Source organism: Dendropsophus ebraccatus, chromosome 4 (assembly GCF_027789765.1).
Source record: "Dendropsophus ebraccatus isolate aDenEbr1 chromosome 4, aDenEbr1.pat, whole genome shotgun sequence".
Lineage (NCBI taxonomy): Eukaryota > Metazoa > Chordata > Amphibia > Anura > Hylidae > Dendropsophus > Dendropsophus ebraccatus.
In genome coordinates, this window is record NC_091457.1 from 94263772 (window position 1) to 94290217 (window position 26446).

The window sequence follows — 26446 nt, forward strand, 5'->3', positions numbered from 1 at the left end:
CTCTGATAAATCTCCCCCAAACTTGGGTCCCACTTTTATAGCATATTTACAAATAAATGATTTGTTTAGTAACATTGCAAATATAGTACAATACTTATTTTATTTAAATCCAGAGCTGCAATCACAATCTTGCCGATTGCCAATAAGAACAGAAAGCTCCATGTCAGACAACTACCTTAGATCAACTTCTATAAAGCTGGGAGGCAATGTGGTATTCCTATAACAGAAGACTGTATACAGAGCCTGGTGTCAGTACAGGCTGTAACTTAGGGTCACTATAGGTAATTTAAAGTTCCTAAAATAGGCTGTGATTGGTTGGTTGCTATCTGTCTGAGACAAAATTGAGTGTTTTTTTGGTCTCAGACAGATTGATAAATCTGGGCCAATATGCCTAGAATAACATTTAGGAAGGTATATATCTGGTATTTTTTCCTTTAGTCACACTGTCTAAATTTTATATATATACATAGCTCACACCAACATTTACCACACGTACACAGGCCTATAGTTCATAGCCATTTTTTTTGCGGTATACAAATAGGAGATACTAACCTCCCAATTGTACTGCCCTTTTCTAATATTGGTCTCAATCCTACATCAGTGTACAAAGCAGGTAAAAACTTTGACTATATACAATAGCAATAATAATGAGACAATCAGTCGTGTGATAAAAGTAGTTAATATCAACATAATTCACAAGAATCGTGCCGGCTCCATGCAATATGTGGTCTCTTATGAGCATGTCCTCTAGATCTGCACAGAACAGCCTCTATGTAACTATCTATCCCTATTCTGTGTTTTCCTTTGTAAGAGTACAATTCACTATCCATACAGCTTCTTTACCCTCGCCTAAATTCATCTATAATGAGTTTATTTATAACATCCCCGGGGTGACAGCTCAAAGCATGTAAAGTGGAATTCACACTAATCAGTTTTCTGTGTAAATCTCACTTTACAGAAACTGATGGCACATTTTCCGTCAATCGTAAATCCTCCCCCCAAAAAAGAAATGTCACATAGTGATGTCATGGGTAAATTTCATTGTCATTGATGTAATCTATTAATTTTAATAAGAATTACACAGGCTTCCTACCAGACACACATAATTAAGGTGTAGTCTATGTATCATCCATACCAAAGATACAAGCACATTGGCTTGTGTGGAGATAAAAGTAAAAAAATAATAATATATATATATATATATATATATATATATATATATATATATATATATATGTTTTCCTACCTACAAAAATGGAGAGATCAGTGATTTTTACACTTCAACTGTTAGAGACAGAGTCAAGAAAAAAAAATTCCAGGAAATCACATTGTATTTTATTGCCTGGAATAAGTATCTGGTCACCTACCAACCAGCACAAATTCTGGCTCTCATAGACCTGTTAGTTTTTCTTTAACCCCTTACCTTATAACACATTTTGGTCTTAATGTTCAGGTAATTTTTTCATGTTTACATGGTCGCCTCCCAAGCAGTGTAAATTTTCTATTTTTCCTATCAACACAGCCATTTTGGAATATGTAAGATATATATATATATATATATATATATATATATATATATTTATCTTAATCTTAATCATTTTTGGGGGAAGGATTATCAAAATAAAGGAATCCTGACTTATTATTTATTTATTCATTTTTTTTTACCACATTGACAGTGTGGGATAAAAAGTGAATATAACCAGTAGTAGATTATAATAGGTTCATTTTGGGTGGTAGCCCGGGGCCCTGAGCTCTTAGGGGGCCCATGGCCACACAAAAAGACATACTTTGAGTGTTGTATATTTCCTAGCTACAGTTCTGCCATGATTTAAAAAAAAAAAAAAAAAAAAAAAAAAAAAAGGCTGCTTTCTTACCGCAGTTTTGCACAAATCAGGGCATTATCTTTCCTGTACTATGAAAACTACGCTAATGTTGCCATAGTTTGGGGGGGCCCAGGTTTGGTGACCAGCCCGGGGCCTATGGTAAAGTTAATCCGCCCCTGAATATACCATTATTGTTCTGCTTGTTATGAATGCAGCGATACTCAATGCATTTCTGTTTTTTTATGTTTTATATAGAAGATGATTAAGGAAAGGGAAACATACAGTTTATTTTATGGGAGAATGGGGGGGATTCATTTTATTACATTTTTTGCACTTTTATTTTTAAAACTTTTTTCAAGTCCTATGACCTGTTCATGGGACTATTACAGTGATTACCAGATCACTACTGTAATACTCTGCACAAGTGATCTAGTGCAGTGTATTACAGCCAGAAATAAAACCCGACAGGCAATGTACCTGTCCATTACTGCAGCATGGCCGGGTACAAAGGCATCCATGGCAGCCAGGCTCCCGTGACCCTTGCACACGGCCCCTACAATCCCTTATTCTAGACCAGCCATCGTCCTATAATAAGGACCCTTAATGACCGTCGTGAAAAAGTGCATTGATGGTCATTAAAAGGTTAAGAGGCCCCTCCTATTCTGCACTCATACCTGTATTAATTGCACCTGTTTGAACTTGTTACCTGTATAAAATACATCTGTCTACAAAGTCAGTCAATCAAACTCCAACCTCTCTACCATGGCCAAGACCAAAGAGCTGTCTAAGGCCACCAGGGACAAAATTGTAGACCTGCACAAGGCTGGAATCGGCTACAGGACAACAGAAAAACAGTTTGGTGAGAAGTCAACTCCTGGCACAATTATTAGAAAATGGAAGAAACACAAGATGACTGTCAAACTCCTTCATCAAGGCTTGTTTGAAGTTTGCCAAAGCCACCTCTGGATGATCCAGAGGAAGCATGAGTTAACATCATGTGGTCAGATGTGGCCAAAATAAACATTTTTGGGATCAACTCAATGCAAAGTGTTCAGAGGAAGAAGAAAGATGAATACAATTCCAAGAACACAGTGGCAAGCGTGAAGCATGGCGATGGAAACATCCTACTGTGCGGGTGCTTTTCTAAAAAGGGAAAAGGATATGTGCACCATAGTAAAGAGAGTATGGATGAGACCATGAATTGTGAGATTTTGGTCAACACCCTCCTTCCCTCAGTAAGAGCATTGAAGATGTTTCTTCCAGCATGAAAATGACCTGAAACACACAGCCAGGGCAACTTAGCAGTGGTCTGTAAGAAGCATTTCAAGGTCCTGGAATGAGTGGCCTAGCGAGTCTCCAAACCAGAACCCAATAGCAAATCCTTTAAGGGAGCTGAAACTCAAGGTTGCCCAGTGACAGCCCTGAAAACCTCATCACAAAGACTGTAATTTAGGATAAAGACAGAATAAGTAATTGCATGTATTTACAATATGTCCCAATATTGTATATAAACTCAGCATCTGATCTGTAAAATATATTTTCAAGTTTTCCAAGATAAAAGAAAATTGAACCTACTTCTGCTCTTTCCATTTGTTTCTACGCAATTTAGTGTGATATGCATAAATCTTAAGGCAGAATAACACACCACTCAGCAGACCAAACACCAGGGGTCACAATGACCTCTGATTGGTAGGGAAGTATTGGTGGTCTAGTGAGGGGAACTGTACAGATACTGTGGACACTCCTGGTTCTCCAACAACTAAAATCTTCATTTTCCCACTGAACTTGTTTTGAAAGAAATAAAAAATGCTGCACAGAGGGGAGATTAAGATGCTCAATTTGGAATTCAGTCAAAAAGCCTCTGATGACTTTATTATTTTTTTTTCTTTTTAAACAAGAACAATTGCTTGTGAATTTCAAAGAAACACAGCTCCCTCTATATCAAACAGCTTCATTTCCTTTGGAAGGAAGTCATCCTATTCATAAGAGGCAAAACAAAACAGACTGAACTTATCAAACTGACAATAGGGACTCCAAGGAAAATTGTAAGCCCAAACTCCATTCAGACTTGATAAGAGACACTTTGCCTTCTGTTCCCTGCAGCCTGAAGAAGACTGGAGGGAATTAACCCCAGATCTACCATGGTGTACTATGGCAAAGGGAAGCAGCTGAAAATTATATTCTGCCCAGACTAGAAATCCACTTCAGATATGAAGATATTTAAATATTAAACAGGTTACTTGCAGAACTATTATAAAGGGGCTATCAAGGATTAGGAAAGTTTTTATATAATGCTGTCCTGCTTGAGAACGTATAAAACAAGTTATGCTTAACATGCTACCTTGGTGTCCTGTCGCAGCATCTCTGGTGCCCCCCGGCTGACTGTAGCCACAGCCACTTCCGAGACTAACTCACCTGGCCATGGCACTGTCCTGTCTCAGTCAGTGATTGGCTGAGACAGGACATCACTCCTCAGACAAGAGGCAGCAGCTGCTGTCAGTGGGGGGCACAAGAGATGCCCACAACAGGTCCCCAGGGAAGGGCGGAGAGGTTAGCCCACTATCCCCTCTCGGCATCAGCATGGTGAGGGTAAATGGCTGTCTGGCTCCCCTTCTCACCAGGCAGCTCAATTACCCATACGAAGGTGGTTCTAGTCTTACAGTGACGTAGCACTTGTTGTGTAGACTTAACATTCTCAATATAACCCTATAAGACACACAATATTGCTACTGCATGGTAAGAGGAGCAATGCAGACATTTACCTTCACCACGCTGATGGAGAATTGTTGGTTGCTTAATTGGCACTTTCAATGATTATTATAAACCTACACATTTACAATCTACCTGAAATTCTCTTTGTGTTATAAAGGCTTTGAAGCTTAATGTTAGGAAATCAAAGTGGCCAGATCTGTCTCAGAAGAGACGCTATAAGCTCATAAATAATCAAGCATTGCTTTAACTACTCTACAAGAGACTTTGTGTTCTGAATGCAAGACTTAAATCTAATGTGACTCAGCTCCAAGCTCCACCTATTAACTGTGAAGTTATGTGTCATTGCTCTATTGCTGATAGGCTAACATGAGATATTTCTGCAAGATAATCTTACATTGTCTGGGAAAAATCATTTGCCAGAGGAAATAAACATTTCTTTATTGGATGGATTCTTTGCTGAATTTATAACCCTTTAACCCTCCTGGTGTACTACCCTCTGTCTCAAAATGTATATATTATTAATGTCAGTAAATGTTAGGACCTGTGTCAACATTTTTGGTCAAGTGTGGTCAAACATACCTCAAGTATCCCTCTTATTACTCTACTTGGTCTATAACCAGAATGCCAGAATTACTGTGAAGACTTAAGAAGCATAACAAATTTGCAAAACACGTGAAATGCAAGTCTATGGGACTCTGAACAATTGCATAAAGCGCTTACTTTGGTGCTAAAGAGCTGCCAGGAGTTTTAACGTATATCATGCACAGCAGAATGTTAGTTACCATTTCAGTATCTGTGGAACACACAGTAGCAAACTACAGTGGTACCTTGGTTTAAGAGCGTTTTGGTTTAAGAGCTCACAGTTTTTCAAAATTTTGACTTTTGTTTTGGCCCTGTACTCTGACTCAGGAAGTCTCCCTCACCTTTCAAATCATAGCAGATACACTTCAGGCTGGGGCTTGCATCAGGGGACAGGACTGTGGAGTTAATCTCTTCATTGCTGTAACCCCTCTGCAAGAGAGTGTTGCATGTATGTGCCCACATCTGCCCTACTCATTCCTTCACGCCCCCTGCAGTCTCTGTCTGTCCTGATTGGTCCATGCTGAAAACACACCCCTTCTCCATTGTTGTAATGTGACCACACAGACCTCTGACAGCAGCCCTGCTTCTCTATTCTGGAGTGTTGTACTACACTACTGCATTATGGGGATCTGCAGCTCTATCCAGTATCTACAAACTGCTGCTGTGTTATCAGGTTTAGGCACTTACTATACATTATACTCCACATGTTGATTGCTATACTGTACATTAACTTATAATATCACATATTCAGCTGCTTATAAATGTTTGTTTCATTTTTTTTTACATGTTATTCAGAAAATAAAATCATTATTTTGGGGTGCAGAACTAGTTGTCTGCATTTCTATGATTTCTTATGAAAAAATTTGCTTTGGTTTAAGAGTGGATTTGGATTACAAGCACGGTCCCGGAACGAATTACGCTCGTAATCCAAGGCACCACTGTATATCTATATGCCAATGGTGTCCATTAGAGGTTGTCACCCAGCCCTTGTTACCCACAAAGATAACAGGTGAATATAAAAGAGTTTTAAATTGGCTATTTGGCACCTTAAAAATTTATATAGTGCTGGCCTTATATAAAATATAATAAACATCTTATTCTTACCCCACCATGCTCCCCCGATGGTTTCCTGCAGTGTCTCTAGGTCCCCGCTGACGGAAGCTACTTCTGAGGTGAACTCGCCTCGACAGCCCACTCAGCAAGTCCGTGACTAAGATGGGACTGCCCCAATTATTATGTTTTATATAAGGGCAGCACTGTATAAGAAGGTTTTACCTGACATTTTACCCCTTTAATAACATCACACAAAATGACAGTGACTTCCATGAGTTTAATTTACATTTTTGTGACATAATCTAAGGCAAGGTGATCAGACCCCAACTAATCATTAGAATAAGCTGGGAGAACTTAAGCCAGTGAAGCGCCGGAAGAAGCAGCACTCAGCCAAATGCTTCTCTTCACCCTCCTTACAATATGTTAAAACTATTTTGAACATTCAGGTACCTTTAAAAAAATGCAAAAGGCAGGAAAACTAAGATACTCATTATAGAAAAACCTGGGAAACCATGTATGTTATACAGAAAGTTCTTATCTTCACACCATCTAATAATTTTTCTTTAGAACAGTTGATATGCTTGAGGAATCAAAAAAGTTTAGAAACCTACCACCTGGACTTGACCATCCTCTCCAATCTGGTGGATCTGTACCTGCTGAGCATTAGCCAAAGCATAGTGCAGCGCCTGGGGTGGAGCCTGCTGTAGGTCACTGGAGGACGACACAGTATTTTGCACACCATCTGTAATGTGGAACAGACAAACAAAGAAGCTCTGAATAAAAGATGACCATAAAGTTTCACAATGTAATGTAAGTTTCGATTCACAATATAATGTAACAAAACCAGCATAAACCTCAGGTTACTTACCTTTGAAAATCTATTGTCCAGTTGTGATGCTTCCTCTGTATGGCTATGACATATATGTGTACAGTGGTGCCTTGGTTTAAGAGTAACTTGGATTAAGAGTGTTTTGGTTTAAGAGATCACAGTTTTTCAAAACTGTAACTTTATTAAGAGCATTGCTTTGGTTTAAGAGCTACCAGTTCTGGGTGGGAGAGGGAGTGAGGGAGGGACATGATCTGCATAGCGGGGTCTACAACACTGTACTCTGACCCAGGAAGTCTCCCTCACCTTCTAAATCATAGCAGATCCACTTAAGGCTGAAGCTTGTATTGGGGACAGGACTGTGGAGGTAATTTCTACATAGCTGTAACCCCTTTCTCCCCAGAGTGCTGCTATACTGTGCCCACATATACCTTGCTTATTCCTTCATGCTCCCTGCAGTCTCTGTCAGCCCTTGCGTTTCCCATCCCCGCCATTATGGGGATCTGCAGTCCCATCCTCTATCTACAATCCTCTGCTGTGTTTTCAGGCTTATGCATTTACTATATATTATACACCACATGCTGATTGCTATACTGTGCAGTAATTTATAATATAACACATCCAGCTCTTTCTAAATCTTTGTTTCATTTGTTTTACATGTTATTCAGAATAAAAAAATCCTTATTTTTAGGGTGTGGAACCAATTGTCTGAATTTCAGTAATTTCCTACAGGAAAATTTGCTTTGGTTTAAGAGTGGATTTGGATTGCAAGCTCAGTCCTGGAACGAATTATGCTCGTAATCCAAGGCACCACTGTATATGTAATAAATACATAGACATTGTAGTGTGTGCAATTGTCCAATATATTAAAGTATAACAATACTATTCTTTAAACCGGTAAACTGTGTAAACCAAAAGAGGAAAAAGCGCCAGGATTGTAGATTTTGTCACAGTATTAATAAGAAAAAAATGATTTAAAAAGAAAAATATTTAAAAAATCTTAACAAATATAATATTTATAAAAACTAGAGATTGAAGGGTAAAAAATGCCCCAACCAGCCCTTTATGGCACTTAGAAGATGAGAAGAAAAAGCGAAAATGCAATAATTAAAATTGGCATGGTCATTAAAGGGGAACTATCAGCAGGCTAACCTGCGGATTGCCTGCAGAGACGCCGACATTGAACCGCAATTCCCGTGCACTTAGCTGTTTACTCAAAACTGTCATTGTCATTGTTTCCTGTGCAATAGGGAGATATCAGCAGGTTAGATTCATCTGATAGTTCCCCTTTAAGGCAAAAATCCACTGTGTCCTTAAACGGTTAATGCCCACACTAGCTGCAGCATGAAGGGGTTAAAGTATGACTGAGGGCTGTATCGTGTGCAAAATGTTCTATGAGGCTACATTCACACAACGTAAAAATTCATTAAACAATGGCGGGAGTTGCAGTTTTGCAACCATGGCCGTAATTTAATGAATTGGCCGATCGTATTGAAGTCTATGGAATCCTGGCTGGAGAGTACACACACTGTATACACTCCAAGCGGAATTCTAAGCGCCGCACAAATTATGTGTGGTCGCTATTACATTGTCAGCTATGGTTAATTGGAGTGCGGGTGCACCCAAATATGCCGCTTCCCAATTCAAAAGAAATTAAGTTGAGGGATGAACTTCACAGACAGCAGCCTTTCTGTGACACGATCGTGTCACAGAACGCCTGCTGTCTTACTAAGTGTGAACCCGGACTAAATATGAAGTCAAAATAAGACAAGCTCAGGCTACCCAGATCATCAAGTCCAGTGGTGTCCCCTTCAAAAACAATAAGAAATGCACAGGTAACACTCCTATGGCTGGCCCAGAAATACCGGTAGATTGGTTGCAGCTTTTTGGCAGTGTCTGTATATTTTACAACCAGCATCCCGATCTTTATGTTTGATGGATTAGGGTAAATTTACTATGTGGACTCTCAGATAGACGGCTTTACCTGAGCTCTGCATGAGATAATGGTTTGGATGTACAGTACATAATAATTACGTACTGGAAAGGACTCGTGTTTGCTTTACGCACTGTAAAGCAAGAGTTAGATACCTACAGCCACATTTCCAATTGCATGCACTAAAGCATTTTCTTTCCTTTCTATTACACTAGCACACACAGCTGAGATTTTCACAATCATGCTCTAACCTGCCAATAAGGTGGAACTAGTTTCTTCCTCTGTAACCCCATTACTAACATTCCTCACCCCAGGGCCAGTCTCCTTGGGCTTTTTTCCACAGCTCTTCATCCACACCTTGAATCAATCATTTGAAAATGAGAAATATTTGAAGACCTTTCTTTGTGTTTTTATATCCCTACCTTCCATATATTTTACAGAGAAAAGACAGGCCAATATCAGATAATAGCAGAAGGCTATGTCACATCATGAGCATCTGATGAACTGATACAGACAATGGATGATTTTGGCAACAAGCACAAGGATATTTCACCTAGATTGTATAGTAGGATCATAAAGGAATGACCCTGATTTACTGTAAATGACATTTTTTCCACACTTGCTTCCCATATCTGATATTGCTTTTCCCAACTAACACACTGCACAATTCTGGCACAAAAGTAATGTTAGTGCAATGAGAATTCAATAAATAATCAGAATCCATGAATGGTGATTGTAATATATTATAGTAAAAAAAAAAAATTAAGCTGCCATTTAAAGAGAAAAACATTTGTATTGGCAATAGTTAATCAGGGTCAATATACTATGTTTCCCATACAATAAATTTGCCCTTGCACACAAGTTGTGGGTGAGCCGTGGTAACCGCATGCACCTCTCATTGTACACGGGACAAATGATCTACTGCAGGCAGGCTAGGACTGACCTCTCTGCAGACAGAAAGACATGTCTACAGGTCAAGTGGAAAATATTATTACAAATGGGAAGAATATATTTTAACAACAAAAGAAAAAAGATTCTAAGAGCAGATGACAGAAGTTTGTCAGACATATCATCCTCTGGGTTCCCCCCACATAGAGCAGCCCTGTCAGTGTCATATATTATAATGACGGCACCTCCAGGATACAAGTGCAAGAAAAAAGGGAAGAGATGATATAGGGGCTACTGGTTGATAGAAGTCAGGTGTTCTCTGCAAAGCGTCACCTAACCTCCAGGCTGGGAATAATTTACTTCAATATCCTGTGTAAATTCACAATCTTCTATCCTGGCTCAGGGAGAAAGGGCTGAAGGAGGTGAGTTATGGCTGTGGCATTCCTGCCTAATAATACATTGAAGCATTAAGCCAATCATTCAATCTGTGATGTGTTTACTGTGCACAGATGGTAGGATTGCTTCACATATCCATGATGTCATATTATAACTGATCTGCATTACAGCACACAGTACCTGTCGCTCAAATCAATATATTTATGACTAAACAGGTAAGAGAAGCTCAACTACTTGGTTAATGTGACCTACTTTTCTCCACAGAGAGAAAAATGAATGGAAATGCTATCTGGGTTCACTTTTACACCACACCTGCATTTTCATAGCTGGACAGGAGGATCTTTTGCTCTCTTATCTTTATTCCTTTAAGACTTTTCCCCAATGGCAGACAATGGCCTGTGGGTGGGAAGCTGCTGCCAGGGGTGCCCAGCTGTGGCTGGTCTCAATAGCTGGGAAGAATAGCTGTCAACCAAACAAGTGTTTGGCCAGAAGCTATCTTGGTAGTAATGGGACCTATTACAAAAATATAGGAGGGCAATGTGACGCCAATGTAATTACTTACAAAATTAGCCTACTTTACTATGGCTTAGGAAGGGGCGGTGTCCAAATTTACACTATACATAATGAATAAATTATGCATCTGTCATATGTTATCATTTTGAACTGAACACCAGCCACTGGCAATGCTTTACCTGGTCATGCAGGTATGTGTGTGACAGCAATTCTCTGGAAGTCAACAGAGCATTCACAGGGGCTGTAGAACTAAGAAGCATGAGCTCCATCCAGTGCCAGAGAATCCCATAGGAAAATATCAGCAAAGTAAAACAATCAAAGTAATTTGTTATGCAGGCTTGGAAGAACGATTTGGCATGATATTTGGTTTTACTGCGGCTTCACAGTTCATCTGTTCACCAAATCTGGAGCCTTTAACTGCAAAACTTATTGAACAGTAAATGAAAAGCTTTGAATTTTGCAGCAAAGTTCAAAATGACCTCAGGAATCCTTCTAGGGACAGGAAAAAAAATGTGAAAGAGACCAATGCTTTGCTATTGACAGCTAACAGATTGTGACAGGGCCAGGCACAAAGCCTTCAAGAAGAGAAAAATAAAACAGAACACATATGCTGTGAAGATTAGAAGCTGGCTGTAGAGAGCGCAGCACAACTGCAACGCTCACAGCCTCTTGCACAACTAAGTGCATTGTTTCCAACTCTTTGTGCCAGAGGAAATACTGAGACGCAACGTTTCTGTGATCCCAACAATCTGTTCCATTTTCTCAGTGCAAGGAGGCTACTCCAATGTGTTTTCTCCCACCTATATAGGAAACTGAAATAAAAGTTCTTGACGATCCAGTAATGCCCTTGGAATCTTGACAGAAAGAAACCCTGTTCTTAGTCACTGGGACGTAGAGCAGATCACAGACGCTCCATATCAGGGCTATGTATAATCCTAAACAAATGACTACCTGATTTATTAATTGCATCACACATGGGAAAACCACTGGGGCTGCAGGATCACCAAAGGTTTACTAACTTACAGAAATAAGACACAAAACCATCTTTACACTATGGGGGACATTTATTAAAATGCACTTGAGGCGTATGCAGATTTGTCCCCTTTCTGACGTGTACACCAGCTGTATCTCATCTGATTGGCGGGAGAAGGGGGAACGGCAAAGTAATTTATCATGATGGCACAAATCTACAGCAAATCTCCTGAGCAGGTGTAGAGTTGTCGCGAGGCGGTTGGGCGAAGGGTTGTCTGGACTTACTAGGTAGTGTACGCCTCTTAGTAAACCTTTATAGGAAACTGGGGACGGGCTTTTTTTAAGACCAAAAAATGTCCCCCTATATGCCTACTGATGCTGCCTTCAACTAGGCAAAGACATAAAAGAAAACTAGACACATTATTTACATTCTTAAAGGGGTATTCTATTCTTAAAGAATATTCCACCACTTCAAGTATGTCCCTCCACTGACTAACACTATGAAATCAAAGCTGACAGTGACAAAGTGCCAGACTGTGTAAGAACATGTCCAGACTGGTAACACCCAGTTGGCTATTTACTCATATATATCTAGTAGGAATAACACAGGAAATAATACAAGAACTGCACAACACAGAGTAATAAGAGAAGATGCTCCAGGATTGTTATGTCATGGGGATTGCAGACATTAAAGGGGTTATCCAGCGCTACAAAACATGGCCACTTTCTTCCAGAGACAGCACCCCTCGTCTCCACTTTGGGCGGGGTTTTGCTGCTCAGTTCCATTGGAGTGAATGGAGCTTTATTGCAAATCGCACCTGAACTAGAGACAAGAGTCGTGTTGTCTCTGAAAGAAAGTGGCCATGTTTTTGTAGCGCTGGATAACCCCTTTAACTAAAATTGGCATGTTAGAAGCCACAGGTTAAGATTTTCTATTCTTACAATAATAAAGCTTATTAAACATACTTTCATTAGATGAAAAAACCTTCTGATCTAGTACTACTCACAAAGGTACATGACTCATTACAGTGTCTCAGAGCTTTGTTATAACTGTGCACCTGCGTCAGCAGTACTAGACTCAAAGTAAAGTGCATTTTCATTATATCCAAAGTATAATAGTTGCATAACTTGTTCATATAATTCCTTGTTAAACAAGAAAAAACATTTAATCAGAAATCTTAGACGTTTGCTTCTTTAAATTTACCCCAAATAAATCCAAGAGAAATCTATCCATATTCACCTTTGAACAAAAAAATGGACCACACAAAAATATGACTTGCCTACCAAAAAACAGCAGTCTACATTTTATTATTTTTCCTCTCTTTCTCCCCTGTAAATGGAATTTCAGAACTAATGTGGCTTGACGGGTCAAACGCGTAGAAAAACATTACAAACAAACGTTTGCCAATCAAAAGCTGGAAACATATTGTACCAATCTATTCTTACGACGAGCCCGTGTTTGTACATGCCAAGTCCAGCTCCAACCGCTGCTTTTTTATTCTGCTTTAAATGAAGCTGAAAGGTAATAAAAATCTCTGCTGAGTAGTCAGCCATGTTACACTCAAATAAGCCTTGACCTATTAATGACTTGATAGAGGTTTATTCGACAAGCTGCCCATGTCTAGGTATAGCATACACACTGAATAAACAGCTCCTATTTCAATGCACAGCGCATACTGACGCTCTCGCTTCTAAACTTCGGCTACAGCCAGTGTTTTTAATAACATTTAATAGCCTGTGTAGTTGTATTACTGGTCCTCTGTTCTGACCCCTCCAGCAATAAATGGACACGAAAAGTCAATGAAAGTTCAACTAAACAGATCTTAATGTGTGATCTTTAGTCAACTAGAGTAGCAGTGCTTAGGAAATAGTCAATTCCGCCTTCCAGATTCTGTCAATAATGTTTTTATTTATAACTTAATAATAAAATGTATGATTCAAATTGGTCCTATGCAAAAGCTAATTCTATAAAAAAGAATTTGTAAAATGTCAGTGAAGATGAGAAGTCAGCTGCTGCAGACCGGTGAGGGGAGGGAAAGGCCAGTAAAGTTTGTATGAATGACAATACACCGAACCCTGTAAATCTAGTGCACTGTGTTGTGAGCTCCTAGGAGACAGAGGCTGCTGAGTTGGTGGTAATATAAGGCTACAGTTCACTCTTGCAGTTTCTGACTTGAAGACATTCTTTTATAAATCTGAAGACTGGTACACAGTACCAAAGGCCTGAAGGGGGAGGAAAACCATTAGATTATTTACCTTACATTAGTTTCATTGTTGTGATTAGTGTATTCAGCTTAACACAGTATGGCCTCAGTTACACATAAGTATTTTTCATGAATCCTTTGCAACCCATTAATTTCTATGGTGCTATTCATACATACAGTAAATTTGCGGATCTGCATTGCTGTACGGACACTCCAACAGAAGTCTATGGGAAAGTGCAAAATTTGCAGAAGACACATAGCAATATGCAAAACCATCCGCAATTGGGAATCCGCATTTTTCTGATTTTGCAGATTGCGGATTGTGAATTTCATCCTTGAAATATATTGATGTGTGAATGTGGCCTAACCAAGGTATCTGTAGCTATCACACCTTACCATTCCTGCCACTAAAAGAAAACAGTTCTAGGAGAAAAATGGCGTAGTCTGCAGTCTTGTAAGTTAGTAAAGGCAATGCACTGGGTCAGCAGCTTGTTTTTCTGCAGATTATGGTCTATAGCAACAGTAATGGGCTTTAACCTGATTGTAGCTTGAAACAGTGTCCCCTCTTACAGGCTGTGGCTGCAGTATAACCTTTCTGAGACCAGATGAGAGACACATCCGTTGCAAAAAGCAAATGTAAAATCAAGGCATCATCCATCTCGCAAAGAACTAACAACATCCATCAGACTCCAGTGATCTATGCTCTGGCGTGTCTTGTGCGGTTTGGAGCTTTGTAATTGTTTTTGTCATTTGTTTTTCTGAGTTTAGGAATAAGTGTATATGGCAGAAACTCTACATAGCAAATATCACACTGAGATACAGGAACTGCAGAGGTTTAGAGAGGCAGCTGTTTAACTTTCTGTGAAGGGGGTTAGGCGGAAGACAGAGGTCTCACCAAATGTGTGCAGCAATTGTATTTACATGCTCTAAGCTGTCAGTCTGTGATATTTAGGAGCTGGCAGGATCTAAAATACTAGGGGAAAATGCAGAGCAAATATCTGTCCTAAACAATTTGTTGTGTCTTGAATATGGAATTTCAGAACATTCAGAACTCAAATAGTAAAAAACATGTGAGTTTGAAATAAGAGCCAAACTTGGTATCCTGGGACTTGAGTTCCCCAGGCTGAACTTCTACTCTATAGGAAATGCAATGTTGTGTTTATTTGTCCTATGGTCATTTCTTTTGAGTGACGTTCCAGATTTACTAAAAGCTGCCGTCAACATCTTCCAAGTTACCCACAGTGAATATTTTCCATTATATGCTTAATCCTGTTGGAGATATTCTCTGTCTAACACAAGATATTCTAATGGGAATAGAGAAGTCCAGGTTGCATCACAGAGTTCACAATCTTCTAGGTTTCCAGCAATCTCATTAACAGTAATAATGTCCAAGACATGGTAATAAATAAAGCAGTGTGCATATTAATAAAATGTCTAACCAGGATCTACTTGTGGCAAGGAATGGAAGGAGCCAGATGTCCTGATATGATTGACAATAAGCCCACACATGCCGCAATACAAGTGACTGACAGGACAGAGGCGAACACTGCACTTTTGTTTTATGAACAGAGTAAGATTAGAACTAGATTTAAGAGACAATGAGATCATAAAATGGTTTAGGTCAATTCTAATGGCAGAGAAATATCACATCTTCCGCCAACCTTTACTGGACACTATGGACCAACATCATCCAAATCAAACAATCATCTGTCATCCTGAAGAATAGTTATCAAGATCATCTATCTGAGGCCTTGGTCTGTTTATATGAGTATGATGGAAGTTCTTTAACCTAACACTAAATTGTCCTTTTATTAAAGGGGAACTATTAGATTTGTCTAAACTGCTAATTAGCCCCTACTGCACAGGAGACGACGATGAGCAAGGTATGTCCCTTACCTTCCTCCTTAGCGCCATTCCAGTTAGTGTTTTGCTCCATGGTCTGGTAAGACCGTTAGAAGCACTGCCCGCCTCCACAGCGCCAATCCACCCTTTCCTGGCCCTCCCCTATCTAACGATAATAAATGGAGCAGGCCAGCCTGTTAAGGTCTGATATGTATAAACAGTAATGTGAAGCATTTTAGATAGAATTGCTATTTGAAGCCTTCAGATAATGCAGTAAAGAGCAGGTTGGATTTTTTTTTTAAACTAATCTACATCTCATACAGTCTGTATTCTGCTGGTCATTTGTGAAAACTACATTAGTAATTTGTGGTTCAGTATGAACAAACATCTGGTGAACAGTCAGTCAGTCTAGGCCCTTTCACTGCTTAACCCCTTTGTGCTGCATGTTAAAAAAAAAAAAAAAAAAAAGCAATTCAGCCATGGTTTATGTACTATGTTATATTTATTGTATCATCCACCTTGTGACAAAGGACCCAAGAATTATGCACATACATCTCAATGTGGTAGAAGATAAGAAAAATACACTTGATGGCCATATTTCAAGCTCCAGGATTAGCACAAACACATCACATGGACCCTTGAACATTATAAAAACCCAATGTTTTTATCTGATTGTAGCATTAAATAATAATCTTACAATTCGAAGCAGCTGTCACATGTTGTCTTTATCCACAACATGCAGCTAGTTTAGGCCTTAGGCTGGGTTCATATTGGATTTTCCTCATCTTTCTTTTTTTTTTTTCCGTTTTATGCAAAAACGGATGAAAACAATGGATGCATTCGTGTGCATCCGTTTTGATCCATCTTTTCACTGACTTCCATTATAAAAAAAGAAAAAAGTATAAAAAAGATCAAAACGCACAAGTTTTTTTTTAGCATACCCCAAAACTGTTTTTGTGTACGCCAAAAAAAATATGCATTTTGATACTTTTTGGATCTTTTTTATAATGGAAGACTATGGAAAAACATAACAAAACGGATGCACACAAATGTATCTGGTTTTTCATCCTTTTTTTGTACAAAACATTTAAAAAAATGGATTGTGAAAACGCAGTGTGAACCCAGCCTTAGGGTAGCTTTTCACACACACACCGTATCTCAGTGAATTTTCTGCTGCGATCCGCAGCGCATATGCAGCAGATTTGATGTAAATAACTGAACACAGCATCAAATCTGCTGCAGATCTGCTGCAAAATTTGGTCACAATCCTGTGTGTTTTTTAGGTTTTTTTTTTCTAAAAAAAACCCCATCAAAATATCATGAAAAATTAGAAAACTATTCTTTTTTTTTTTATTAAAATATTAATTAATATTTGCAGAATTATAAAATTGCATTTTTCCTTGGCAACTGAAGTGCTAAAGAATCTTCAGCGCAGCATGCAAGCCTCCTCCTCCACCTCTCCTTTCCTTGATTAATTGATGAACAGGGATGGAGGCATGCATGCTGTAGCTCAACATTATAGGGGAGATTTATCAAAAGGTGTAAAATTTAAGACTGGTGCAAACTGACCACAGAAACCAATCATAGCTCCTCTTTCCTTTCACCAGAGCTGAAAGCTGAGCTGTGATTGGTTGCTGTGGGCAGTTTGCACCAGTTTAAATTTTACACCCTTTGATAAATCTCCCCCTATGTCTGTGGCACTTCAACTTCCAAAGAAAAACGTTATAAATGTTATAACTGCAAAGATGACACTTGATAAAGAGACCGGTGCAGTCTTAAAACGTGTTGTCTTTTTAATACATTTTATTTTATGCCAAAAGGATAGATACCATCCTTGCCCCAAAGTAAAACATAACTTTTAATAGAATTAATTAAAAGAGATAATTGTGGGGTAGTGTATATACAGTGTTAATTAAAATAGACACATGCTGATGCACCTGCAGTAGATATCTGTAGTGTGTCACTTAACACGGCATAATCCCTAGAAAGTACCTGCTTCTGGTTAATTTATGCTGTGTTTTATCCAGTTAGTCAGCTGCACTAAGTGGTATATAGGCGCTGAAATATACACTTATGGCAGTTAACTTCACTGCACCGGTGTATAACAATTGGACTTCAGAATTTTGTCTGCGGGCCCGCAGGGAATAATCGATAGACTCACTTTCTTTTTAATATATGTTTGTCAAATTATCATGTTATCTGCCTATACCTTGATCTGTGTCCGGATACCCTGGTTGTGGAGTGGAGGGGCTTTGTCTACATTTGGATTCCCTAGTGGAGCACTTGGGAGTGGCTGTGTTTCATATTCAAACGCCCTTGTCAGTGTTGTGCCTCTTGATCACACAGCACTATCAGGTGAGAGTTCTCTGTTGTACCTCTCACTCGCTCTAATCTGACCTACACTATGGAGCGCTGCCTCTCTCTTCATAACTCTGCAAATGGCCATCACCCAAGACAAAGCAACCATTTGTTTTCTCTCTCTCTATTACCTATCTGCTTGCACCTGCAGCTCTGAACCTGATATTGGAGCGTCAGATTCCCTTTAAAGAGAAACTGCCCTGACTTTCATGCTGCCTGGACCAAAAGTCATTGGGTTTTCTCTGCTTTGCCAAGCTTTATTGATAGAGAGATCTATCTCTCTCTCTCTCTATACCAAATTATATATCAATCAAGTGAACACAGGTTCCCTTTAACTGGCCTCTCTACAAGCTGTGCATCTGTACACACTGACTCATATAGTTAAGAGTGCAAATACCATAGGCAATAATATTCATTTTAGGATAAGTTCTACTAAGCTGATCCCAAAACATATTTTCTTTTGCAGATGTGATACCCACAAAAGGAAACAGCTGCATTTTCAATCTATGACCCAGGAGTCCAGACCATTATTTTAGGTACTTGGCAAGGAAATTCTTAAGTACCTAAATGCTGCAGAAACGCTCAGTGTGAAATCATGCAAATGAAGGGATGTACACTGTCCTCTCTACTGCAGAGACTGCCAAGGGGAAAGGAGAAACCCCAAGATGATGCTCAGCTCCAGCCACATATATCACAGGCCAAAACATCTTACAGAAAGAGCCAACCAAAGCAGATTGTTTGTGTAAAACCTTTTCAAAGACCATCACTGCACTTCAGCACCGAGAGATGCAGCGCGCGAGCCTGCCATAGATTGTCAATATGACACGGAGGCTGGCGGCATTCCGCAGTTGACAATTCCACTTCTCTTGCTCTTTGTACACGTAGAACATAGAACGGTAATCTGCAAAATGAGGCAGATTCGGCACATTATTGCTCTATGTAATAAAGACAATAAGCCAATGACAACGATCTGACAGCTGATCGTATCTTTTGGTCCTGACCTAAAATCATCAGCTGCACATTGCTACGTGTAATATCCGTGCGCGGACGACAGGTGATAAATCTGTAAAGAAAATAATAAAGTTCATACATTACCTCTGGCCGCTCCCTGGTGTCTTCCTGTTTTCTTCACGCTCCCTGCCGATGCAACTTCAGAGCCGGTCTTTGAAGTGATAGGCCACTCAGTTAATCACTCCCCGGGTCGGGACAACTGCAGCCAGTGATTGGCTGATTGAGTGGCTCTGAAGTTGCACTGGCAGCTGCGGGGAGAAGACAGGAAGACACCAAGGAGAGGCCAGTTGTAATGTATGAACTTTATTATTACACTTTTAAAGCAAAGGCTGCACGGACATCACTCTTGCTGCACAATAATCGAGCTGTGTAATAGGCTTAGTAAACAGCGCTCATTTACTATAGTGAACAGGCACCGTAATATGGCACTAACTCATTAGGTGTGCAACAATTCTGAGGCACCACTGAACACGTGCATAACAGATGTAAAATGTGGCACACAAATAACCACAAGATAGCAATCAGACTGTTTCTTTCATTGCTGCCCCAACTCATACAACTACAATGCTCACAAGATTTCTCATACTGTGATGCTACTAACAAAAAAGAAAAGGTTGTAATAATAACATTTAGAATATTTTTATTTCAGTCTCCTGGATCTAGAGAATTACATTTTTCCATTAAAATCAAGTTTTGGCTTCTGATGCTGAAGATACAGTGGTTATTGATAGCAGCCAAAAGACCGATACATGGAATACATTTTGCTCCCCTTTTATCTGGGAGAGACTCCAAAATGCTGCTTTTAATATAAGACTTACAACTCTTCCACAACTCTGCTTTTGAAAGAAAGGTGGGAACCTAGGATGCAGCAACAAAACACTTGGAACATGAAAGAAAACTAGCATTTCCTATTAGTAAGGCACCAAGAAGGCTGGGGTCACCTGTGCTCATGACATCAGTGTTGAAATGTGGTCGACAGGACATAGTTCCATCACAGCTCAACTTGTCATTGCCGTCAATAAATAGTGTCGCTGAACTCTATTCCTTCAACAGCCTACAACTATCATATTATCATATTATAAAATAGGGTAACAAATACATCCTTCAAACTCATAGTAATTGGATAAAGCATTGGATGGCAATGTTTAGGATACATGTGGAGTTTGTATGTTTTCTTTGTTTAAAGCTGCATAAAAATAAACTGATAACAGGGTGACCCATGCACGGACACTATAAGACATTATGTTGCCTGCAGGCAAACTGGCCATCATGGGCATCATGTTTCTGAACGGTATAGTGGACTGTGGCCACTCACCTGTCGTGCTGTAGGAGGAATTAGATGGAGTTCGTCTGGAGAAGCTTTTTACAGCCAGGCTTTGTCCTCTCTGTTTCCTGCGCCAGGCTGTGCGGCACTTGGAATCAATACTCTGTTTTATCCTATACCAGTCAGATTCTGTGATTCTGAACTTGTGGAAAAGGTGACCTGAGGGAAAAGATTAAAGCTCTGTAACATGCTGTTGTCCACCATACCAATAGGTGTTTGTATTAAAACATTCACAGATGATACATTTACTGCAAAGACAGAACAATGCCACACACAATTCATAATACATCACAACAATCATAACTAGACAACAAAGAAAGCTCTAAGAGGAGCGGCAATCAGGCAGCATTTAATGCTTCATATTCAATATAACATACAGTACAACAATATTACAAAACAAAGCTTACATCTGAAAATGCTCAATGAAAAACCTGCTGATTGTGATTAAAGGGGTATTCCGCTGAGACTAACAATTCATTCCATACTTATTATTATCTTACCCTAGTTCTGAGCTGTTCATTTCTGCTTATGGGTACAAACACACACACCGTATCACTGCGTATTTTCTGCTGCGATACGCAGCAGATTAGATCTAAACTAGATTTGCATTTCCAGGGAAATACATAGTGCTTGAAAAGAGCGCCCCTTTACCAGTAATTTCCATTTAAGAGAAACTTTAATCCTGGGTGCCGTCCCTTTAAGAGAGACTTGGGTGCCATCCCTTTAAGAGCAACTTGGGTCCCTTTAGAAGCGACGCGGGTTGCTTTAAGAGCGACCTGGGTCCCTTCGCTCTTAAAGGGACCCTCGATCTTAAAGGGACCCAGGTCGCTCTTAAAGGGATCCAGGTCGCTCTTAAAGAGACCCATTTCGCTCTTAAAGGGACCCATTACGCTCTTAAAGGGACCCATTTCACTCTTAAAGGGACCCAGGTCGCTCTTAAAGGGACCCAGGTCACTCTTAAAGGGACATATTTCACTCTTAAAGAGACCCAGGTCGCTCTTAAAGGGACCCATTTTGCTCTTAAAGGAACCCAGGTGGCTCTTAAAAGGGACCCAGATCGCTCTTAAAGGGACATATTTCGCTCTTAAAGGGACCCAGGTCGCTCTTAAAAGGGACCCAGGTCGCTCTTAAAGGGACCCAGGTCGCTCTTAAAGGGACCCAGGTCGCTCTTAAAGGTACCCATTTTGCTCTTAAAGGGACCCATTTTGCTCTTAAAGGGACATATTTCGCTCTTAAAAGGACCCATTTTGCTCTTAAAGGGACATATTTTGCTCTTAAAGGGACCCAGTTTGCTCTCAAAAGGGACATATTTCGCTCTTAAAGGGACCCAGGTCGCTTTTAAAGGGACCCAGGTCGCTCTTAAAAGGACCCATTTTGCTCTTAAAGGGACATATTTCGCTCTAAAAGGGACCCATTTTGCTCTTAAAAGGGACATATTTCGCTCTTAAAGGGACCCAGGTCGCTCTTAAAGGGACCCAAATCGCTCTTAAATGGACCCAGGTCGCTCTTAAAGGGACCCATTTCGCTCTTAAAGGAACCCAGGTCGCTCTTAAAAGGGACCCAGATCTCTCTTAAAGGGACATATTTCGCTCTTAAAGGGACCCAGGTCGCTCTTAAAAGAAACCCAGGTCGCTCTTAAAGGGACCCAGGTCGCTCTTAAAGGGACCCAGGTCGCTCTTAAAGGGACCCAGGTCGCTCTTAAAGGGACCAGGTCACTCTTAAAGGGACCCAGGTCGCTCTTAAAGGGACCCAGGTCGCTCTTAAAGGGATCCAGGTCGCTCTTAAAGGAACCAATTTAACTCTTAAAGGGACTCATTTCGCTCTTAAAGGGACCCAGGTTGCACTTAAAGGGACTCAGGTCGCTCTTAAAAAGGACCCATTTTGCTCTTAAAGGGACATATTTTGCTCTTAAAGGGACCCAGGTGACTCTTAAAGAGACATATTTCGCTCTTAAAGTGACACTGTCACCCCCCTTTTGTGCATTCTGACATCTCTAAACAGGTGTAAAGGGTAAATTTAGCGGTTTTCATACCTTAGTTTATAACATACGTCATGGTGTTTGTTCAAGTAAAAAGTCAGCTTTTATCAACTGCAGATTGTGTTAAGTGGGCATGGCCTCGTGGCATTAGCGCCACTTAGTCCCGCCCACAACGCCACAGTTTGCCCCGCCCCCTCGCCGGCCATTGGAACAGGCTGGCTGAAAGGTCTAGACCCCACCCCCTTTACGTTGGCCAACCAATGGGCGTCAAGGGGGTGCCATTGTGGGCGGCGCTAATGCCGAGAGGCCACACCCACTTAATACAATCTGCAGCTGGTAAAACTTATGTAATTCCCCTTACATAGCGCCTTGGGTACCGTCTCTTTAAGAGCGGCTTGGGTACCGCCCCTTTAAGAGCGGCTTGGGTACCGTCCCTTTAAGAGCGGCTTGGGTATCGTCCCTTTAAGAGCAGCTTGGGTACCGTCCCTTTTAGAGCGGCTTGGGTACCGTCCTTTTAAGAGCGGCTTGGGCACCGTCCCTTTAAGAGCGGCTTGGGTACCGTCCCTTTAAGAGCGACTTGGGTACTGTCCCTTTAAGAGCGATTTGGGTACCCTCCCTGCTACATGGCTGCCCCAGCTCTGCTATTTTACTGACTGAACTCTGCTACTTATAATGGTAAAGATCATTGCTCGGTTACCATGACAATCTTACTCATGTCAGTGAAACAAAATCGTTAAGGACCTTCCATATATTACACCTTCTATTGGCCAATAGTGGACATGTGACTGTGGATGGTGTGATACATTGCCTGACAAGACCTTAGAGTTCCTATTGGCTGCTATATTTCAGCTATTTGCATATGTGCTGTGATTGGCTGTTAGCGGTTAGAGTGTGGCCATTACTTTCTATGGAAAATTCGGGGTCTTTAAACGTAAAATTCTTAAAAACGCCAAATCGGATCAAAACAAAAAATAGATAGCACACCACACACCGCCGAGGGCTTCGAAACGCAGTTTGAACGGAGTCTGTGCGCAAAGCGGTTCGGGCTGTATTACGCGCAGAAAAATGGCTGGAAGAAACGGAAGAAGAAGAATACGGATTACAATATAGTGCTTTTCAAGCACTAAAATAACTGAACACAGCATCAAATCTGCTGCGTATACGGTGTGTGTGTTTGTACCTTAAGACACAAAAAAACTGTGTGAGCCTTTCTCTGTCTCCCCCTCGCTTCCGAAATGTCTGATGTAAACAAGTCCCTATCTGCAACTTTGTACTGGCAGGAGGATTAATTACAGGGCGTTCATCAGCAACTTGACCTCAGATTAACCCTCCCTGTATTACAAAGAAGTAAAGTTGCAGTTAAAGCTTGCCAGGGACTTGTTTACATCAGCCGTCTAGGAAGAGAGGGGAGAGGAGAAAGAGACAGAGAGAAAAGCTCACACACGTTTTTTTGTGTTTTCAGCAAAAAGCAGCAGCTCAGAACTGGGGGAAAGAGACAGAATAGATAATAAGTATGGAATGAATTGTTTGTCTCACCGTGGGCAGCATATATAAAAAGTTATGTTTTAGCGAAATAACCCTGTAATACAAAAAGCTCAAACATCGGTGTACGAGATCACTTATCCAGGCAGGATACGTGGTGTCCTCTGGTGTCCGGCGCTGAGCGGGTCTTCCAATAGTTTCCAAAAGATGATTGAAGTCGTAGTGCTAAAATCTTAAACTACTCCGGGTGGCGGGCGTTCAAAGCATCTGGCGGTGTCGGGCTCGTAGCACGACCCGCAAAGGTGAGCAACATCCTATCACTTACTCATACATCAACCTACCCTGCAGAATCACACTATGTGCGCCGTGCGCTGTATTCCCCCTTTTTCTTTCCAGTAAAAAGCTCAAACATGAAATACAAAAAATTCTCCCTGGAAGGAGCATATATCCTGCCACCTCTTATGCAATACCTAACATCTGCACACTATTCATTTCAGTAAAAACTGACAAATGTGCTAGTCTGCCTGATCTGCCAGTCTCTACTGCTGAACATTTCACTTTATTGATTTTATAAAGACGTTGTAGCGATAACTTGATTTGAAATAATGAAAATCTGAAGATGAGATAAACTAAAAATAATCCAAAGATCCATGAGCCCCATTCCAATTTTTTTTTAAATTGGGGTTGTACATAAATCACATATCTCTAGCTCTGACCACAACATTACCAACATGAAAGTGTTGATATGAAAAAATATAAACAGAAGGCTCTAGCCACTAGCCAGCCACCAACCTGCTCTGCACTGACAAGGGAAAATAAGCCCAAAAAGCTATTATCTCTGAAATCGTCACCCACAATATGATAAAAACTCGTCAGTGCGTCCCTAATCCGTATTTTTTGTGGATCCGCAAAAAAGGGGAAAGTGATAGTAAAGTATTAAGTAAAAATTACAGATCTGCAAAAATTATGGATGCTCCCATTAACTACAGGAAAAGAGAACACTACTGCCCAGAACACTTTCGTTGATTCCTCAGTGTGAACTGGCCCTAACAGTAAATGAGCCTAAGAAAACAGTTTTTTTGTTCTTTGTCTTCTTCCTTTTACCCACCCCTTCTTTTTTCCCTTCCATCTGGTTCATTCTGTTTACATGAGTGATGTGCAAAGGAAGCCAGGAGTGGGTGTGTATAATTGTTCATGGTTGTTAATTTGACTGTAAGTATTGTTAATTGTTGTCATACTTTTCCAGGCGTATTTAATACTCAGAGTGGGCAAGAGAGTGTATGGTTATGTGTTATGGTCCTCATTTTCATCTTCAGCCTTCAAGTAATGAGACTTCCTATTCTGTTTTCTATTTAGACTATTGTTACAGATTATTAACTTAATATTCTAAGTTTGACTAGACTTGACAATTTGCATGTAATTGGTACCCTTGCTTTTGGAACCAAGATGATAAATAGGAGGTAGGCATCAACTAAGGAATTGAATCTGCAAGGCTTCAACATTTCTGAGTAACGGATACTTCAGAAAGCTGGAATAATAGAACAATTCATCTCATAATAAGCTATTTCGCCAAGCTCTATTCCTCCAAAACGCATGTAGCATCACACAGTTCCTGCACCGTAAGGGCGTGTAACCGTGAAACCTTGAACTCGCAGAGCTGAAATAAACTATGGCTTCTGACAGCTCACTCTTTGGCAGGCTGCAGGCATATTCCTAAATCATACAGGGTTTTGAGGGGTTCTGTTTGTATCCTTAAAGATTTTTTCTATTAAAGCAGTGATGTCAAATGATCTGCCTTTATATTTGGCCAGCCATGCTTTTCCATTACTTTGTTAAATCCGGCCCTCCTGACGTTGCAGCAGATTATAATATGGGTGGTCCGGATAGCTGCTCAGACCGCCTATATTATAGTCTCGTAAGCCACAGGCTACTATATAAGAGACTATTTTAGGGACTGGCTTCTACATAAGAGACTATTGGGGAGGGCTGGCTACTATATAAGAGACTATTGGGAGGGCTGGCTACTATGTAAGAGACTACGGGAGAGGGCTGGCTACTATATAAGAGACTATTGGGAGGACTGGCTACTATATAAGACACTATTGGGAGTGGGTCTACTATATCAGACACTATTGGGAGTGGGGCTACTATATAAGACACTATTGGGGGCTGGCTACTATGTAAGACACTATTGGGAGGGCTGGCTACTATATAAGACACTATTGGGAGTGGGGCTACTATATCAGACACTATTGGGAGTGGGGCTACTATATAAGACACTGTGGGGGGCTGGCTACTATGTAAGACACTATTGGGGGCTGGCTACTATATTGGGCACTATTAGGTGTGCTGGCTACTATATGGGTCTCTATGGGGAGGGCTGGCCACTATGTGGGGCTCTAATAGTAGGCCTGGCTAGTATGTAGGGCACTATTGGGGGGGGGGGGGGCTACTTCATGGGGTACAGTTACCTACTGGTTGAGGGATATTATGGGTAACTACTTTAGGATAGGCAGTGCCAGAAACGCCACATGCACTTTTCAATAAAT

General features: G+C 40.4%; 1 protein-coding gene across 2 annotated transcripts in view; it reads right to left on the reverse strand.

The window, feature by feature from the left end:
- BANP (BTG3 associated nuclear protein) overlaps positions 1–26446 on the reverse strand; it is a 388611-nt gene that overhangs the window by 128051 nt on the left and 234114 nt on the right. For both annotated transcript variants that reach the window (XM_069966291.1, XM_069966292.1), the window contains exons 8-9: positions 20429–20596; positions 6782–6912 (exon numbers count right to left, since the gene is read on the reverse strand). In XM_069966291.1, coding sequence (XP_069822392.1) covers positions 6782–6912; positions 20429–20596 — 299 coding nt within the window. The remainder of the gene's footprint in view (positions 1–6781; positions 6913–20428; positions 20597–26446) is intronic.